Source organism: Gracilinanus agilis, chromosome 1, assembly GCF_016433145.1.
Source record: "Gracilinanus agilis isolate LMUSP501 chromosome 1, AgileGrace, whole genome shotgun sequence".
Lineage (NCBI taxonomy): Eukaryota > Metazoa > Chordata > Mammalia > Didelphimorphia > Didelphidae > Gracilinanus > Gracilinanus agilis.
This window is the reverse complement of record NC_058130.1, coordinates 227,515,838-227,536,867: the sequence shown is the minus strand read 5'-3', so window position 1 is coordinate 227,536,867 and position 21,030 is coordinate 227,515,838. Positions and strand designations below refer to the sequence as shown.

The following is a 21,030-nucleotide window of genomic DNA, read 5'->3' as shown; positions in this document are numbered from 1 at the left end:
TTGAACCAAAAGATAAACCCCAATTAAAAACCAATATAGAAAATTTGAAAACCAAAAAAGATATTTACTCAAAGGTTCAGTGTTAAATAGGTCCAAGACCATCAATCAGTTACTTGAAATGAACTCCCTATTTTACAAAAATAACTGGAGATATTAGTATTTTGGCAGAAATTTGTTTTAAAGCACATCTTATACCATAATATATTTGTCACCTGTGGTCCTGGAAAGACCCATTCCCATGAGGAACCTTACCTACTAAAGTTTTACTCAGACTGAGTTCAATCATGGGAAAAGACCAGTCCCAAAGAGAGGAGTCAGGCTTTTCCTGTACTTTCCAGTTCTTTACTTCCCAATACTAGGATTCTGGGGAAAATCTCTTAAACATGGCCTCATGCCTGGGGCCTCTTTTAAAAGGGATTAACAAAGATCCCTTCTAGAAAAAGTACTCAATGTACAAAGGAGATAAGAAGATGGCTGTGTATTTCTTGTTATTGTTCAGTCATGTTCAACTCTTCCTGACTCCATGGACCATAGAGTACATTTTCTTGGCAAAGATACTAGAGTGGTTTACCATTTCCTTCTCTACTGAGCTACCTAGCTGCCATACTTGTTTTGCTTCTCCACATTTCTTCTAATAACAAATATCTAAAACACGAAACTATCACTTATTACACCCTCTTAAAAGATAAAGGCATTTGTGGAACTACTGAATTGATATTCCACTTTTATCTCTGATCTGAAGTATCAGGGCAACCCATTAAGTCCTACTTTCCTGGTAAGCCAGGATACAACATAGTCTTTCATAGTCTTTGCAGTTGTATCATCCTCCTAGTGGTGGTACATCTCTGAAAAAACAAGAGTAATTGCAGAAAGCACTTCTTGCTGAGCAACTAGCCCTGACTCAAGAGCTCCTAAATTCATACTTATGAGGTAGCAGCCAAGCTAGAGACATCTATATCTAAGTAACCTATGCTCATAGGACAAACAGAAAATGTAGCTCATGGATTTGATGTCTTGTGCCAGACAACTGGGCAAGCACATGTTCTTATTGCCACATGGCTCATAGCTACCAATAGCCACTGGTGGAAGTGGGAAAGAGAAATCCAAGGCACAGCCTCAAGCAACATATTCAGAACTGAAGAAGAGAGAGGGAAAAACAGAACATTTATTCTCTTATAGCCTATGTGGGTATTTTTAACTTCCTGAATCATCAATCATCTCTAACACAGGTTTTCCCCCCACACCAGTCATGGCAACCAAAAAGAGGTTGTTTCAGCTTCCCAAAGCATGCAGACCCAGGTTCTTGGGGAAAGGGAGGTAGTGTCCCTGTATAGCAATTCAGGGGGAAAGAAAGCATCTCTCCTGATTATACCTATTACAAGCTCAAAACGAATATACCACCTGAACATAAAGGTACTCACAATTTTAAAAAGTTAGAAGAGAATCAAATCATGTATCAGAGTTATAGCTAAAGGGAAAATTCTTAACCAGTCAAGAACTAGAGAAGATTGCTGAAGATAAAACATAATTATTCCAACTTTAATTATACAAAATTGAAAAGCTTTTGCACAAACAAAATTGGTGCAGTAATGATCATTAAAAATGTGAATTGGAAAGAAAAATATATCAAATTAATAAGAGTCTGGTACCACCTTAAACCTCGCAGACTGGCCAATATGGCAGCAAAGGAAAATGATAAATGTTGGAGAGGATGTGGCAAAATGGGGACGCTAATGCATTGCTGGTAGAATTGTGAATTGATCCAACCATTCTGGAGAGCAATTTGGAACTATGCCCAAAGGGCTTTAAAAGCCTGCCTGCCCTTTGACCCAGTAATACCACTGTTGGGTTTGTACCCCAAAGAAATAGTAAGGAAAAAGACTTGTACAAAAATATTTATAGCTGCGCTCTTTGTGGTGGCAAAAAGTTGGAAAATGAGGGGTTGTCCATCGATTGGGGAATGGCTGAACAAATTGTGGTATCTGGTGGTGATGGAATAATATTGTGCTGAAAGGAATGATGAAGTGGAGGAATTCCATGTGAACTGGAATGACCTCCAGGAGTTGATGCAGAGTGAAAGGAGCAGAACCAGGAGAACATTGTACACAGAAATGGATACATTATGGCACAATCAAATGTAATAGTTTTCTACCAGCAGCAATGCAATGACCCAGGACAATCCAGAGGAACTTATAAGAAAGAAACGCTATCCACATCCAGAGAAAGAACTGTGGGAACAGAAAAGCAGAAGAAAAACATGATCGGTCATGTAGTTTTATGGGGTTATGATTAGAGTTTTGATGTTAAAAGATCACTCACTCTACTACAAATATGAATAACATGGAAATAGGTTTTGAACAATGATACATGTATAATCCAGTGGAACTGCTTATCAGCTCTGAGAGGGGGGAGGAAAGAGGGTATGTGTGTGTGTGGGGTGAGAATCAAGAATCATGGAACCATGGAAATGTTCTAAATTTAAAAAGGGGGGGGAACCCAACCATTTAAAAAAAAAAAAAAAACGGCTGGTACCTAGATGGGGCACCAGGCCTAGAGTCAGGAAGACTGGAGTCTAGTTTCAAACACTTAGTAGCTGTGTGACCCTGGGTAAGTCACTTAACTTCTGTTGGCCTCAGTTTCCTCTTTTGTAAAATAAGGATAATGATAGTACCTACCTCCCAGGGTTGTTGTGAAAATCAAATGAGAGAATATTTGTAAAGCACTTAGCACAGTATCTGGTACATAATTAGCACTATATAGACATTAAATAAACATTAGCTGTTATTAGAATTAGTGATATGTAAGATGAAGAATCATTCCCCTCATTGTTAAGTGGTTAAAAGGTACAAATTTCTCAAAAGAACTGCAAACTATTAATAGTTATTTTAGTTTGTTCCAAATTCCAAGTCAAAACAACTTTGATGGTTTTCTTCATACCCAGAAAATTAGCCAAGATGACCAAAGTTGGAAATAATGTTGGAGGGGCTATGGAACAACAGGAATACTAAAAAGCCATTACTGAAGCTATAGTCCAAGTGGTCTAGAAAGCAGTTTAAAATCACATTTTTAATTATTTTTTATTGATTAAGAAAATGTTTCTATGGTTACATGATTCATGTTCTTTCACTCCCTCCCACCGCCTCCCATAGCCAATATGCACTTCCACTGGGTTTTACATGTGCCATTGGTCAAGATCTATTTCCATTTTATTATATTTGTACTAGGGTGATTATTTAGCATCTACATCTCCAATAATGTCCCCCTCAACCCATGTGTTTCTTCTGTGTTTCCACTCCTGCAGTCCTTCCTCTGAATGTGGGTAGTATTCTTTTCCATAAATCCCTCAGAATTGTCCTGGGTCATTGCATTGCTGCCAGTACAGAAGTCCATTACATTCTATTGTACCACAGTGTATCAGTCTCTGTGTACAATGTTCTTCTGGTTCTGTTCCTTTCACTCTGCATCAATTTCTGGAGGTCTTTCCAGTTCACATGGAATTCCTCCAGTTCTGAAATCACATTTTTTAAAAAGTTATTGAAATGTCTGTATTTGACCTAGTGGTGTCAGTACTTCAAGGATGTTAAAGATAGAAATAAAGGCAAGGGTATGTGTGTGTATGTATGTATGTACATATGTACGTGTATGTGTGTATTTGTACAAAAAATTCATAGCAGCACTTTTTCTGATAGCAAAGAATTGTAAACAAAGTAGATACTCATTGATTGGAGAATAACTAAGCAAATTGTGGGGCATGCACGTAAAAGAATATTGCTGTGCCTTAAGAAAATGTGAATATTAAAAATTTGGAGCAGCCTGGTAAGATATATGAACTTAATGCAGAGTGAGGGCAGCTTAGTGGCTCAGTGAATACAGAGCCAGGCCTAGAGAAGAAGGCTGTAGGTTCAAATTTGACCTCAGACATTTCCTGGCTATGTAATCCTGAGCAAATCGCTTAATATCAATTGCCTACCCCTTACCTTTTGGAACTGATACTTAATATTGATTCTAAGACAAAAGTAAAGGTTAAAGGAAAAAACTTACAACTTACTGCAAAGTGAAGTTGCCAGAAAAACAATATATCCAATGATTACAACAATGTAAATAAAAAAAAAACCTAAAAAAAAACAAACCTGAATGTTATATAATAGCAATATCCAAGAATGATCCTTGGAGAAAAATTGAGAAAGTGCATCGCTCTGTTCTTTGAAGAGGTGAGAGTCGGGGGGCAGCTGGATAGCTCAGTGGATTGAGAGCCAGGCCTAGAGACAGGAAGTCCTCGATTCAAATCTGGCTTCAGGTGCTTCCCAGCTGTGTGACCCTGGGCAAGTCACCTGACCCCCATTGCCTAGCCCTTACCACTCTTCTTCTGCCTTGGAGCCAATACACAGTATTGACTTCAAGACAGAATGTAAGGGTTTAAAAAAAAGAGGTGAGAGGCTAGGAGTGTGGAATATTTCATATATATGCTGTCAGAATTGATATGTTGTTTGGTTTTGCTGAATTGTTTTTTTCTCTTTCTTTTTTAATATTTTGTTACAAGGGATGGATTTCTAAGGAAGAGGAAGGGGGAGGTATATATTCAGAAATGAATATGACAAAAAAGATATCAATAAAAATAAGACTTTTTTTTTAAACCCTTACTTTCCATTTTGGAGTCAATACTGGCCACCCAGTTGCCCCCAAAATAAAAGACTTTTAAACAATACATTCTAGAAATGTACCAGGAATAAAAATTTAGCTCACCAACTAGTGTTTATAGACTCTACCCTTTCCCTATTTTTGAGGATTGAAACAACAGATCTTAGTACTCTCAGAGATTGGTAACAGCTCAGCAATTACATCTGTAAGGCTTTCTTTAAGCACTGCAATTCACCCAAGTCTTTTTATTTGAATATATTGAGAGCAACTAAATACTTGTATTATGTCACTTATCTTGAGTTTCACTCTCTGATGACCATTTTTGTTCTATCCTTTCTAATCAAGAAATCATTCTCCAAGGAAGAGAAAAGAACAAAATAAAAGATCAAAGTTATGCTGTTTTCTCACTGTCATTCATTATTATCATGTCTAAATACTCTGAGATATGGTTCTTTTTGGATTTTCCTCTTGCTTTCCCCCCTCCCAAGCTATTTAAATATCTAGGAAAATGGAAAATCCCAATTACCAGAAGATTACTCTTTATGAAAGGAAAGAGGGCTACAGCAAAAGCAGAACATTACCTAGTAATATAATTTAATGTGATTCCTACTGCTCACACATTTGAAATTATTTTAGTATGAACTGAGTTTTTGAAGGTTTATAGAATTATAGACCACAATCGTAATAGTCAACACTAAATAGAGTGCCAAGTGCTACTTAAATATAATAGTCCAACAGGCTCCTCTCCAACTCTTTAAGCTGAGATTACTGAACCCCCTATTTGTAGGCTCCATCCTGGAGTCAAGCCTACACCTAATCAAAGTACCTTTGATGATGCCTCACCAGCAGCTTATAAGGTGAGTATAAGTGTTTGTCAAGTTCTGCTTGACAAATTATTCATGGGTCAACAAACCAGGATAAGAAAAATGATTTATGGAATTACAGGAAGGTCGAACTGCCAGACTGACAGATCAGACACGCAGATATCCTCTCCTTGGGCGGTGACAAAGTTTAATGAATTGGGGTGCACAATTTATAGGGAAAATGACATAGGCTAAGTGATTAGGTAAGCCTTTTGCAGATATAATGGTTAGTAATGATTTACAAAATGGAAACAATGGATGTAGATTGCCTTAGTGGCTCTAAGCAAGGTTTTCTATAGGATAATAAATTGACATGTCAGCATATCAATGTATGACCCAATACTGTATGTTCTCAAAGAACTCCTACATCAGTAATTTTCTTGGCAGGACATCTAGTATTTGGGGAGGAGGAAATTTTTGCTTTTCTCATGCTATGATTTACCAGAGACCTTGCAAATTGGGCTGCATTGGGCATTCCACACCCTTGCTGGAATGGAAGTCCCTTTTTATGCTGTTCCCACAAGGATTCATCTTGATCTGGCCTTAGTACACCAGTGCCTTAATAGCAAGGTTCTTATCCAAGTTTCTCAGCCACTAGATCCCTTCCTTGTCTTTCAACCTTTTTAGTAATTGGATTTTCTTACCCTTAAATCCTATTTTCTCAATGACTAAGCCAGCGTTGCCAGTCACTTGCTCTCTTAGGCCTATGGCTAATGGTATTGTGTGTTCTACCTGTCATTTGTCTCTTAGATTCCTCTACTTTGGGTCTTACTTTCAGATTCCAGTTATTGCTTGCCTATTCCTAAAATGGCTGATTCCTAAATAACCCTTTGCCTTTACCTAGACCAGTGGTTCCCAAACTTTTTTGACCTACTGCCCCCTTTCCAGAAAAAAATTACTTAGCACCCTGGAAATTAATTTTTTAAAAATTTTAATAGCAATTAATAGGAAAGATAAATGCACCTGTGGTCATCACTGCCCCCCTGGATCACTGCAGCACCCACCAGGGGGTGGTGGCACCCACTTTGGGAATCACTGGCCTAGACAGATGGCTCCTGACCATTGATCCAACCAATCCCTTTGCCACCCAAGCCCTAGTTATATGTTTAGACCACCCCTACCTTTTTTTAATCTTTTCTTTTTTTTTTTTTTTTACCTTACTTTCAGTTAGTTACAACTCTAAGAGAGAAGGAAAGAAGGCTTATCAAATGAGATTAAGTGACTTGTCCAGGGTCACACACAGCTAGGAAATGTCTAAAGGTCAAATTAGAGCCCAGGTCCTCCTGACTCCAAGTCTAAGGCTTTATCCACTGAGCTACGTAGCTGCCCCCCTTTTTTTAAAACAACAAGGGTTCATTTGATATTTTGATTTTTCTATTGGCTTGGAAAGAATTAAGAAGTATAAATTTTAGTAACAGCATTTATGTAAAATTTAAGCACTCTTATGTGTGTGTGTGAGAAAGAGTATGTGTTCTAATATATAGCATATCTAAATATTTTTTTTCTATTTAGGTAAAAATGATGAAAAAGAAATAACATTCAAACATGCAGCACTGGTCCATCTTTTGGTAACAGTTCGAGATCTCCTTTTAATGTGTACCTTGGACACAGCATTGGGTTAGTTGAAAAGTAATTCATTTCTTTATTTTTTACTTGATCAAAATAAGACATCATAACCCAGAATTTGTCACTTAAAATGTCCTTTATTAAAGATATTTTACAGGAATTTTTGCAACAATTTGTAATATTATAATCCATATTTTGTTTGCATATTTGTGAAATTACTGAAGATAGACATTAGTATATTCTTTTATTTTATTTGAATTAGCTAAGTTTTTCAAATGAAAAATATTATATCTAATCATTGAATCACAAAGGTCTAAATCAAACATGAATATGTAGAGGCATCCATTTGTAACTCTCATGCTAGCTTTTAACATTTAACATTAATATTTTGCCTTACTAGTTCAAGTCAACAAGAATTTATTAAGCATACTAGGAATAATACAAAGGCAAAAAAAGAGTTCCTGGTCTCAAAGAGCTCATAGTCTATTAGGGAAGATAACATCCAAATGACTACATCCAAACAAGATGTATCTGATAAACTAGAAATGACCCAAAAAGGAAATCACTAACATTAAGTGAGATTGAAAAAACCTTCTTGTAGAAGGCAGAATTTTAGCTGAAAAAAAGTCAAGTCATAGAGATGAAAAAGAAGAGATTCCAGGCATGGGGTATATACAGCCAGTGAAAATTCACAGACCTGAGAGATCATGTTCAAGGAGTCAATTATAGATGTTAAATAAAAATTGGTTGATTTGCTATTAATTATTTAGATAAGATATACATAAAATATAAACAATTTCCTGCTTATCAAGTGGTAATATTTTGATTTAATTATGTAGTGTTAAAAATAGATTAGACAATATTAATAGGCATAATAAAACCAAACCATTTTTTACATTTCATAGTACAAATAAAAATATTTCTAAAATATCAAGACTATGAAACCAACCTTACTGTCCTTTATACTATTTACTCTGAGATTACTTCTTATTTTTAGTATATATATTCTAATAAGACATATAATTTATGTAAGGCATAATTTACAATAAGGTAGACAATATAATTTAGAGGATGCTATGGCTCAGGGGCTAAAAGCACTGGGCCTGGGGTCAAGAAGATCTGAGTTCAAATCCAGCCTCAGGCACTTCCTAGCTGTGTGACCTTGGGCAAGTCACTAAACCTCTGATTGTCTGGCAAGAGGATCCAATGGAGAAGTATTCCAGTATCCTTGCCAAGAAAATCCCATGGATAGCTTATGATCCATGGGGTCACAAAGAGTTAGAAATAACTGAACAACAACAAAACAATATAATTTACAATTTACTTTGCTTCACATCTAATGATGATGATAACAGAATGCCTCTAAATATAAACTAAACTTTAAAAATAAATTAGAGGAGTAGCTAGGTAGCACAGTTGACAGAGAACCAGGCCTAAAGATGAGAGGTCCTGGGTTTAAATGTGGTCTCAGATATTTCCTAGCTGTGTGATCTTGGGCAAGTCACTTAACCCCAATAGCCCTTACTGCTCTTCTGTTTTGGAACTGATAATTAGCATTGATTCTAAGACAGAAAATAAGGATTTTTAAATAAAATAAATCAATTAGATCTACAAATGGTGGTGTATCCCTGAAATCCCTGCTTTTGGGATTATTTGAGTTCAGGAGTTCTGAACTGCAGTACAATAAAGCTCATCCATTGTTGGACTAAGTGGGGCATAAATATAGTGAGCCACCAGGAGGGGAGGTGAAGCACCAGGCTGCCTAAAGAGGTGAATTGGTCTAAGTTGGAAATAGCACATTAAAGTTTCTGTACCAATCAGCACTGAGATTGTGCTTGTTAGTATTTATTAGTAGTCACTGTACTTCTAGGATGGGTGAAATAGTGAGACCAACTCTCAAAAAATAATGGTAGGAATAAAATCAATATAAATAAGTTAGAAAACAACATAATTCAACAAGGCATTCAAAATAATTTTGAATTTACTGTCAGTACTGCTAACCTGCTACCAATAATGAGCAACTCAGTTCTTTTCCTAAGCTTGTCCATAAGGGCTCTAGATGTGATACCCTTTTATTTCCCATCTGTATGATGTAGAATTTAGTTTTTCTCCAAAAATACAAAATATTGAGACATTTCATATGTGTTACAATATGAATATAGATAATTTTTTAAATTATGAAATGATAGTTTAGGCATGCTATTTACTCAAATTACCTAGTAGAATATTCCTTCTTATAATACTTCACTTAGCTCAATTTTAGTTTGTTTTTTTAGATTGTCTAATAGAAACTTTTTAAATTTTCAATGTTTTCAAGTTTTCTTTTAAGCCTGAAAAATAATGTCAAAAATAAAAGTAAACATCCAGTGACTTTTGTTGGTTTTTTCCTCTTCTTTTCCTGTTTGGTTGCTGTAAGGTTTGTCAAAAAACAGATTTATGTAATCATTCTTTTTCCTTTGGTTTATAACAGGATATTTACGGAAAGCAAAAGATGTTTACAAAAGCATGTTAGGTTCCTATTTGGAGAATATTTGGAGACAGCTTGAGATTGTACAGTTTATCAGGAAGAAAGAGGCTGAAACCAACCACAAAGAACAACAGTTATATTGTCAGATGTTACATTTTGTACAAACAAACAATACAGAAGAACTGCAATTTAAGGTTAATAATTTCTATAAGATGTTCTTTAAGCTACTGGAATTCATATTCAGATTAGCCACCAATGTTTCTTAGTATGAATTTAGAAGAGAACTCATTTAAAAATTGGGAAATAGATTACTTAGTAGTGTTATAAACTATTGAGAATATTTAGGCCCTAGAACCCTGATAGCAAACCACGTGTGTCAGCACTGACATGCATAGCCATTTTTGATGACACGTGGCCGCATGCAGAGAAATATGTTATATAAACTATAAATATTGCGAAATTATGGTTTTTTTCTCGAAGTGACACACCACCCAAGTTATACTCATTTTTTTTGGTGAATTTTGACACACCAAACTCAAAAGATTGCCAATCACTGCCCTAGAAGTCGCTTAGTTCATGTGAGAAATTTTCTTCCCTTGTAACTGGCTTAATTTTCCCCATTTGCCACAGAGACTGGCTTATTGAAAATGTGGTTTGCATGTTAGGGTAATGTCATCATTCACAATGAAAAAATAATGACCTTTCTGCATTTTTATTAGCTTCCATATAAAAGAGACAAGGTTGTATATTAGAATCAGAATAGTCAAAGGAATACAAGTCTCATCAGTGTCGTTTATCAGCTGTGGGACCATGAGCAAGACACACAACCTTTCTGAATCTAGATTTTCTCATCTTACACTAATGACTATTGTAAGAAAAGTGCTTTTTAAGTCATAATGTAGCACATAAATATGAGTTGTTCAAATTATTGCTGTGCTTTATGATTACATAAGTACCTTACTAATGTGGTTTCACTTAGTCCTCACACCATTTGTATCAGGTAGTGCAAATATCATCCCTGTTTTATAAGTAATAAATCAAACAATATAAAGTTTTTTGTTTTTTTTATAAACCAGTACTAAGTATCCTAAGTGTCAGTTCCAAGGCAAAAGAGTGGTAATGGCTAGGCAATTGGGGTTAAGTGACTTACCCAGGGTCACACAGGAAATATCTGAACCCAGAACCTCCTATCTCCAGGCCTGACTCTATCTACTAAGTCACCTACCTGCCCCCAAACAATACAAAGTTAAGTAATTTGTCCAATGTCAGTCACAAAGTTAGGACCCAAATTGCAAGTAGAAATATTTTCCCTAAATACATAAGGACCTATGATAATTTACTTCACTTATGATTACCTGGTAGGAGTTTGCATTAGATTCACATCCTATACTTATTTATATGGATTGGGTTAGTTATCTCATCGATATGAATACGACTTATACTGGTACAGATTACAACTACTCTGTACTTCATCATCCAGTGTTCCTGTATTTTTTGTGTATGTTTAAAATATATGTATTCAAGATGTGCCTTTAAGTTTAAACTGCATTATTATTTTCTCCATCACCTTAAGTCTAGACAGTCAAGAAAATAATAAGCCAAGTCTTAATTTGTAATATTTGCTGATTTCTGAGGTATAAATGCTCATACTGAAAATTTAACAATGGCTCTGGAGAGCAGATCTGAGCTGACTTCTGCACATCCCTGATAAAAAATTCTCTTCTCTTCTCCATTTAAGTCCCACCTTATCCTCAAGGACCTTACACAGTTTTCCAGACTCATAGTCCCACCTCCCAGAAAGGAATTATAGGCCAAAAGAGACAAGAGCCTTAGCTACTAGGAAGTTCCTTTCTCCCTCTAGGGACTTTTACTGGGACTCCCCTGAAAAAAAAAAACATTTTGACCTTGAGGTGGCTAACAGGGCATACTTAGCAAGCCATGCACAAACTCAGTATTTTTAGAGGGCAGGAACCAGACTTGTTTTCACGACTCTGCCATAGTCACTTGTTGCTCTGCCAACCTCAGGACTATGTGCTTGTTTCAACTCAGTCAAAAAATTTGGGTCCAACAATTCAAAAGGAACTCCTTTTCTTTCTAGAGAGATAGTTATTAGCATTGCCTAAGAACTTTGTTTTGCTCTTGAAATCCCCTCCTCTGTTAAGAAGCCACGTCCTGAAACAATCTTTGCCAGAATGCCAAAGAAGTACAAGACTCAAAATGAGTTTAAGAATTCTGGCTCTAGAGTCTAAGCCTTCAAAAAAGATTTTCTCTTTTATAGCAGGAGAAACAACTATGGTTTAGTTGTTTTAACTGGATCCAAAGTTGTATAACTGGATCCAAAGCTGGAAGATTTGAGTTCTAGTCCTGCTTTTGCCATTCACTACCCAGTTGGAAGATATAGGCTGGTTACTTAATTTTCATGAGATTTAATTTCCTTATCTGTAAAATGAGAGGTTTGAATTAGATGGTTTGGCTGACTAATTTATTTATTTATTTGTTTGTTATTATTATTATTTTTTTTAAATTTAAACCCTTACCTTTCGTCTTGGAGTCAATACCGTATATTGGCTCTAAGGCAGAAGAGTGGTAAGGGCTAAGCAAAGATTATAGAATATTCCTTCCTTCAAGAATACATTTCAAAATGCATAAAATGGTATTAAAAGCAAACCAACTATATTGCAACCATTATTAAACTATTTTTATCTTCTTGGACCCCAGATTAAGACATCTTGATCTATTGTCCTGAAGACAGTATAAGTTTTTCCCCAATATTGTTGTTAGAGATTTTTTTGTCATGTTATATATTTGTGACCAAAATTTTGCTATAATTACATTCTATGAAACACTTTTATTCTTTTTTTTTTAGAATATTTTTCCATGGTTACATGATTCATGTTCTTTCCTCCCCTCCTCCCCCTTTTATTCTTCTGTTAAGAGTTAAGTGATAGTGGCAGAGTAGTAGAGGAAAGAGGAGAGGATACTTAGTTTTTATACTTTCCATAAATATTAGTGTAAGTTATTGGTTCTCAAATGTGACGTCTTGTTTAATGACCAATGAATTGTCAAACCCCTAGAGAAATTAAATCTAATCAATATTAACATTTTTGCTATAAGCAAAACTAGAAGATTCAGGGAAGTTGCAAGTAAACAAGACAGAAAAAAAGTTATCCTTCAGAAGGCAGAGGTGGTTTTATCATGTATCTTAACCCAAGATGAAATATAATTCCCTGAGATATTTTATGAGTCTACATTATAATATTCAAGATGAGCATAAGCAAAAAGATTATCATAAATAAAATTGCAACTTATGGTCCAGTATCTCTTACAAAAAAATGAGGCCAAAAAATTCTATGAGAATTCCATAAGATCTTCTGAATTAAATCATTAAATGCATTTGAAAAGCGGCACTAAGAGTTGTCACTGGCCAAAATAGAAGATCAAAGCTAAGAGATTTTGCTGCTAAAAATATATATACATATATAAATGTATATATGTATATATATATAACATTTTAATATGACATTTACCCATGCCAAATGGGGAAAACAATGACCTTGCCTCTTTTGCTTTTATTTTGTTCTAGCTAAAATTCACTTACATATCAAACTAAGGAGGAACTTAAAAATACATAACTCTAAAGCAGATTGATTAACCCAGATAGGAGTTTTTAAAAACCAACAATTTAATCTTATCCTGAAAACATTTGACCTGACTTTGTTAGCTGGAAATGGTCTGCCTATATTTAAGAAGCTGTCAATTTGCCCTAATAAGAGAAGTTTTCTGGTTTCCAGGGGAGATCAGCAACACTCATCAAATAGAAGACCAGAGAAAATATATCACCAAAATGTCAGCATTCCTACATCATACTCTTCCATACAAAGGAGCTCATGTGTTCTCAAGGTGTATGCTCCCATTGTAGTCCCCATGCAAGTATAATCCCTCTGATGGAATGTGTATTCTCAGGAGAATGAGTCCCAGGTTTGGGGCCTTTTAGCTAGCCACACAGCCACTGCTTCTCTTTCATTAGAGAAACCTGGACAAAAGTATTCTCTGCTCTGGAAAGTAGTAAAAATGAATCAGTAACTACTTACCAGTTTTGAGTCTTTCTCTGTCTCTTCCTGTGTACTCCCCCAATTATTTTTTCTGCTGTGTTAGAACAATAATGTTTAGGATTAAGGTGGTTAACAGTTCTTATCAAGTACAGAAAAGTTTTTGGTTTTTTCAATCTCTAAAGAAACTGCAATAAACTATCTCAGACCTGGATATTGTAAATGTTAAAATGAATGGTTGGACAATGATTATATGAAATTACGTGCTCACCAGTATTTATTATATCTTGAGTCAGAAATTTATTTACAAATAGAGAAGAGGAGAAATATGATGGGGATAGAGTAGTTCTCTATCCTATCAACCTGAGTCTGCTTAATCCAGGCAGAGATTAATTAGATCTCAACCAGGAAGGCTGATAGTGAGTAACCACTCAGCCTCCTCCAAAATGGAAGCTAGCCTCTCCAGAAGCTAGGAAAGGGGTCTGCCTTTCACTCGCCCAACAAAGTAATACAAGAGTCAGAGACCAAATAGAAGCCAAACTCCCAGCCCACAATCCAAGCCATAGTCTCCAGCAGATCTCCCTCAAAGACTATTTCAGACTATCTTCTCAAAGTCAATCTGCCCTGAAGGAGTTCAGGGCTTGCTTTTTATAGTGACTTCTTGTCCCTTCTCCTCTTCACAGGGGCTAGTCACAGTTTCCAAATTGTCTAGCACTGCTCAGGGGGCAGTGTCTGGAGGATCAACTTCTCACCTTCTGAAGGTTAAATTCTCATCCAAAAGGTTCACAGTTTCCTGATTTGAATGAATTTCTAAGGGTGTGGATTCTCTAAGTACCTTGCTAAGTTCTCACCTAGTACTAAGTCAGGTGTTTAATCTTTTGTTGATTTAATTCAAAAGTAGACTAGGGAGAATTAATCCTGTCTTCAGTCTAGTGAGGTACTAAGTAGGGGTACTTAAGTTAGTGTTAACTCAGAATAGACAATAGAGTAAAGAATTCTCTTTTACAGTATGATGTGAGGTTTAAATCCTATAGAGAAAGAGGGAGGGAGGGAAAAGGGATAGGGAATTAGATGAAAAATCATTGGACACTACTGAATGCCTAAATGAATTTCAGCAAGGCCAGAAATGCCCTGATGTACTTTTTGGACACTAATGACCTTTAGAGCTCATCTGTGGTGGCAACCTCTCTGCAGTTTCTAAGTGGCCCTTTATCACTGACCATTTGCTGCTTTTGACTGCCTATCAGGACTTTTCTTCCTTTTCCCCAGGGAATCCAAAGGGTGGGTTAGGAAGAGCTAATGCATAAAAATGAGGCTTTTCTTCAGTCCTGAAGTCCAAAGGAAAACTTTTTGGCATTGAGGAAGAGAACACTTGAAGGAGATCACTGCTTGAAACCAGCAGACATCATCTGTAGCATCCTTATCTTTCTGTCAAAGAATGGAAGAAGGTGATAGAAGGGCCTTTTCTCTTCCAGATTCATAGAATATACAAATATCCTGACAGTTTATATCCTGGTGATAAAAAGCCTTGTAATTGATTACTGAGCTTAACAAAGCATGCATATGAAAGACTTGAACAATTGCAAGCTCTCTTTCCCCCAGAAGCCTTTCAAGTTAGGTGGAAGAAAAACTGTTGTGGGCCTTACTATGTCACCATATGGGCCATCTTTCTGTGTTTTTTCCTTTTTTTTTTTTTCTTTTTTTTTTCTTTTCTTTTTTTGAGAGAGAAAAAAGCTTCTCCCCAGAGGAAGGGACAAAAAGAGTATTATACCCAAGAGAGATAGTTATACTCAAAAGGTAAGGAATAGCCCTACCTACAGTGAAGGGTTAAAATTTGGGGGGTAGGAGTTTGAACAAAAGTCAGGAGAGCAGTTTCTTAAACACAAAACACTTAGTTTATTTTAGATTTAACCCAAGTAGGGGTTGTTAAAAGTACTTGGAATGGACATTCCCAGGCCAGCTGAGTTCCTCCAGTGCACTGAAAGTTCTTTATATGTACTGTATCTCCAGGATTTAAATCATGTAACGAAAAGTCTATAAGGCCAGCTTGCACTACAGCTCCTGCAGGATTCATAAAGTTCTTTTATTTTGATTTGTAGATCTCTTATATGTGTGGAAATAGTAGTATCTCCTCCTAACAACAACATATACACAGAGTTAAATGGTTTTGCATGATCAACTGTCAACCTGCACAGCAGGGGGGCTCTTACTCAGAAATCTTTTTGCTCCCTTGCCTCTTAAAGAAAAAAAGGGAGAAATGAAGAAAAACTCTCTTAACACTATCTGCCTAACTCAATAGCCAATATTATAATAGCCACCACTATCAGAAACCAAATTTCAGTCATCGAATTTATAAAATTGGGAGAACATTTTTAATATAACCTAATCACAAGATTCATCAGACTGTAGTTCATCATTGTTTTTAACCCCTGACAAAATGTGACAATGACATTAAGCCCTATCAGTTTATCTAGATCTGCAAGAGTAAAGTTAGGGCATCTGCTAGGAAACTCATAGGACGAAATCTTTACCCTGAAGGCAGCAAGCAAGTGAATATTAAAAGTACTGCAATATCAAATAAACTGATATGCAATTATTATAAATTCATAATACTAACAATTGGCCATCATGCCCCAGTACTACACACCCATATAATCACTTTTTCACTAAAAGCTGTCAATCTTTTAGTAGAAATTTTTTTTATGACAACATATGTTAAATTTTAAAATTCATTTATTCAGTGATGTTGAGGTTCTTCTCTGGGGAAGATACATAGATGGATAGAATAAGACAGTCACTGACCTAGGGCTTTCAATGAGAATTATTTTCACTTTATGACCAATTTTACTGGAGCATCTTATAAAGAACAAGGTTACCCTTATAACTTTAGTTTGCTCATGTTTTAGAATTTATATTTAAGAAAATGAAAGAGTTGGAATAGAAGACCTCTCAGGTCCCCTGAAGCTCCAAACTATGATCCTATATTAACTGTAGGCCTGTGGTTGGCTAGCACATTGACTAGAGAATGGTGCATTTGAGGCCAAAAGCTCACTGAATGAGCCTTTTAGCTTTATTATATGAGCTGTATTAGGATATGCTTGCATTTGAATTTCTCTCCCGCTTTCTCACAAATATGTTCCTACATGAATATGAATGAGTTCATATAAAGCCATCAATGTTACAAACAGCAACAACAAAAAACCAACTGGAAAGTCGCCTAATGTATTAGCAGCAACATCTTCATATATGAGGGGCAGCTTCATATAGTGGGGCTATTTCATAGAGCTTATAGATTTCGAGTTGGAATGGGCTTTAGAAACCATCTGTTCCAACTCCCTTACTTTACAGATGAAGAAACTGAGACTTGGAGAGGTTCAATGAGTTGCCCAACATCATACAGGTGGCAATTGGCAGAGCCAGGATTCCAACCTAGCTAAATTGAAATCAACTTCAATGTCCTCTCCACTGTACCACATGCTTTTCAAATGAATAATGCGCATTAATATCTGATGCAATTAACGGGTAATCCAAAATGGTATTCTTAGTTAATAAGATGTGGAGTCATTACATAAACAATTCTTGTAACACAATGATCATGAAATCCAACAAACCAATATCATGTTAAAGAAAATTCTTTGTAAATGTATTACTTGTAAATAGAAATTAATATTGTTGCCAAGGAAATTGGAAAATTGCTCTTGCAATCGATGTTTCAAATAAGAAGTGACACGGTTCATTGGTGGGAAGAGGGGAGCTAGAAATTCTACATACTGATTTTATTTTCCCTACAACTTTTCATGGAAATTCTGGCAAACTTTTAAATGTTTTTAATATATTTTTCTCTACACTCTGATTAAGAATAAAATAAGGACTCCTAAAATAAATTGACAGCAACAGGAATAGCCACCACTCAGCATCTTCTCCTTAAAGGTTCTTTCCCTTCAGATTTATCATCCTATCCAGGTCTTATTTGTAGTTACTTATCAGCCCCTAAGTTAATCCCCCCTTCACAAAGAGCTTGGTACTTCCCCTAGTCTTCCTCTCCAACTTAAACCCTGTGATGATTTCAATATAAATGTTGATTTCCCCTCATATGCTTCCTCTCATCTTTACTTCTTAGTTTATCAACCTTTTTAATTAAGCCTTCCCAATTCAGTCAGTCAGTTTTAGAGCTAAGTCAATAAGGGGACCTGCAAGGATCCTTCTTGTTATATTTGAAAATGATGAGGGCCGCGATTAGAAGGGAGAATAGTATTTTAATAAAAGCCATGCTGATATAGATAAAATCATTAGACCACGCGCCTGTAAGTATTCAAACTGCCGCCTCAGCCATTTTTACCTTTCGTATCGCCTGCTCAGGTAGCTAAGAGGGCCACTTCCTCCTCACCCAGGAGACTTAGCCCCTCTCTTACATCATCATACTTCCTGTTTGCCGTGAGGAATCATGGGAAATGTAGTTTCAAAGTCTCTCACATGTCGATAGGAAATATATAACATATTTTTAAATGGCATCTTCCCAATTCCAAATATACAATTCCCCCTGAGGTCCGGCAAAAAAATGGTTAGCCCTTTTTCTTCACTGGACCTGTAAAAATAGACAACTTCTAAATTCCAGGAATTTGTGGAATAAAAGAAATAGATGAATGAATGGATAAAATTAGCCGCATTGACAAAAAACCAATTTGGGGGCAGTCCCCTATTGGCATAACATGTACAATTAAAACAATACATTCAATTCAAATTCAACTCCCCATAAATTCAATTAACTGCACCCCAAGGTTCAAATTTTGGACTTCATGGTACAGTGAAGGCTTTTCAGGCATCTTCATGGTGTCTTCACCAAACAGGTTCATCGTCTGGATTCTGGGGAGATGGCAAGATCCTTATCCTGAAATTATTCTCAAAAGAATTTAAACTTTACATTATAGATTACAAAACATACATTTTCTTCTAAGAATTATACATTCTGTAGGTCCTCATCAGGACAGTGAGGGTCCACCTGGGTTGCTTCTGGTAGTGAAAAGGTTAAGTCCTTGGTTTTTGTCCTTATCTCATCATCACCTAGCAATGTGTCTAATATAATGGGAATTCAATAAATGTTGGTTGATTTGAATTTTCATTCATATTTTACATAAAACCAATGCACTGTTTTGGAATTTGCCATTTTAATAGTCCTTACAAATGGGATTCTCATTCATTTATGTATATGCTGATTTTTTTTTTACTTTGACCAGGTGCTAATTATAACAAGAATGGACTCAGATGATGAACATTATTTCCTTATTAAAACACTTAGCAAAATAAAAGGTTAGTATTTCTTTTCCTTTGTTACTGAATTAATTTCAATATATATATCTTATTTAAAGATGATGCCTAGATTAAATACTAGTTTAAGAATATAGAGGATGCTGTTATGTTATTTATGCAATGTCTGTGTTCTCTAATTATAGAGGTGTTTTTAGCCTCATTACATTCATTCAGGAAATTTGTTTTCATATTAGAAGAGTTGAGTAAATAAAATATGGCTTTCCTACTTTAGCTCCAAGGATACTAAGCTAGGTGAGTGAAAAGAATGGAATGTCTTATATGTAAATTCATCAGTAAATGTCTTTATGTATAATTATATGAGCGATAACTAATATGTAAATGTCATTGTACTGTAAGGCAGAAAAATTACTAAAATTGAGTCCATTCACCGTTTCCTTCTGTACATCTCAGAACCCCTTGTCATCCTTGACTCACTCTTCCTTTCCTCCAGCCTCTGATAATGAAGTGGTCTTCTCTCTTAATCTATGCCTCTCCCATTTTCTCCTAAAGATTGCCCTTTGAATCACCTGTTCTCTTTCCCTCATCTTTAAACTTCCAATCTACTGGCCCTCTCTTTTGGCTTCCGACAAGGTCAAGATTCCCCCATCCTTAAAATACTTTTAGCAGATCCTATTGACTTCTAAAGCTATCAGCCTATATTGTTAATACCTTTCTCAGCCAAATTTGTTGAAAAGGCCATTTATAATTACTGCTTGTGCTTCCCCACTTCTCATTTTTCCAACCCTTGTAATTTGGATACCATTCTCATCACTCAACAGATAATGCCTTCTTCAAAATTACCAACAACTACTTATTTGCCAAATTTGATTATTTTTTCTCAGTCCTCATACATCTTACTACATTCTTCACTGTTGACTGCCCTGAAAGATATTCTCTAAACTGGGTTTACATCTTTATATCGTAGGTACTTTTGAAAGTATTACTTAAAGATTTTATTCTTTATTGCCTTGAAATCAACTACTAAAATGTAATTCATATTAGTAGAGCTGAATCAAGTATGACCTTCCCACATTACTTCAGAGATATTGAGCTAGGTGAGTGTAAGGAATTTAATATGATGTGTGTGTACATGTGTATAATATTATATAGCAAAATATCTTTGTTTCATAGCAATGTGTCTCCAAATCATACTGTAGGATATAATTTCTAGAACTATTATTTACAGTTGATGGCATTTACTAACAAGTATCATATTCTCTTCCTGACTTCAGTATTTTTTTCATCATCCATCTTAGGGTCCATTTTGTGCTTCATCTACTAACACAAAAACATTTACTATATAGCTGAGAAACTCTACTTTGATTACCGTAACTATCTTCAATTACCATTGGCTTGGCTTTTCCTTTTGTGTAATGTTATAAAGTTAACACATGCTTCCATCTTTCTGGAGCTTACAAACTCTTAATCAGTGCATTTAACAAGTTGCTAATATGTTTGCACATGTAACTAACATGTCATTTCAGCAAATCAGGACTTTAATGAGTAGATTTTAGGAGACTATGAGGAAAGAGACAACACTTATTTTCTTTTTATTTTTCTGGATCCAAATCATCATATCAAGTCAGATAGAATTGATTTCACACATACACATGCCTAGTATGCTATTCCTTTGCATTCTACAGAAGATTATATGACATAGTTGTCAGTTTGTCAACCCTAGAATCAGCATTTCTTGTATCTAATGTTTTCCTATAAGAATGAATAAAATATACCATCTGGTGGTATATTTTAAAATATTTGTTTGTAGATAAATAAAATAAAAACATCTAAAGTAAACTTGAGAGGAACTGAAGAAGTGGGAAGAATAGCAATTCCCTAGTGCCTCTTCTATATTTTACAGGGTGACATTTAAATGTTTTATAGAAAGGACCACAATATACAGATACTCCCACTGTGCTGGAATAAATTCAATTGACATTAAAATACATAGTTAGTAGCCACTCTCTAGGGGAGCTCAGCTTGTTAATACAAGTTGTTGCCTAGAGTTGGGTGTTATGGTTAAATAAGAACTTTTTATTGGAAGGAAAATTGTTTCATTATGATCTTGATGAGCTTAGTAACACAAATAATAGGTTTTAATGTGATTTTTTTTAATTAAGTTTTTCTGGTGATTGCATAC

At 35.5% G+C, this 21,030-nt stretch overlaps 1 protein-coding gene across 1 annotated transcript in view; it reads left to right on the top strand.

The window, feature by feature from the left end:
* Nucleotides 1-21,030, top strand: part of SHOC1 (shortage in chiasmata 1) — a 153,083-nt gene that overhangs the window by 77,887 nt on the left and 54,166 nt on the right. The window contains exons 10-13 of the mRNA XM_044679135.1: nucleotides 7,014-7,118; nucleotides 9,538-9,728; nucleotides 18,818-18,890; nucleotides 19,670-19,811. Of these exons, the coding sequence (XP_044535070.1) occupies nucleotides 7,014-7,118; nucleotides 9,538-9,728; nucleotides 18,818-18,890; nucleotides 19,670-19,811 (511 nt within the window). The remainder of the gene's footprint in view (nucleotides 1-7,013; nucleotides 7,119-9,537; nucleotides 9,729-18,817; nucleotides 18,891-19,669; nucleotides 19,812-21,030) is intronic.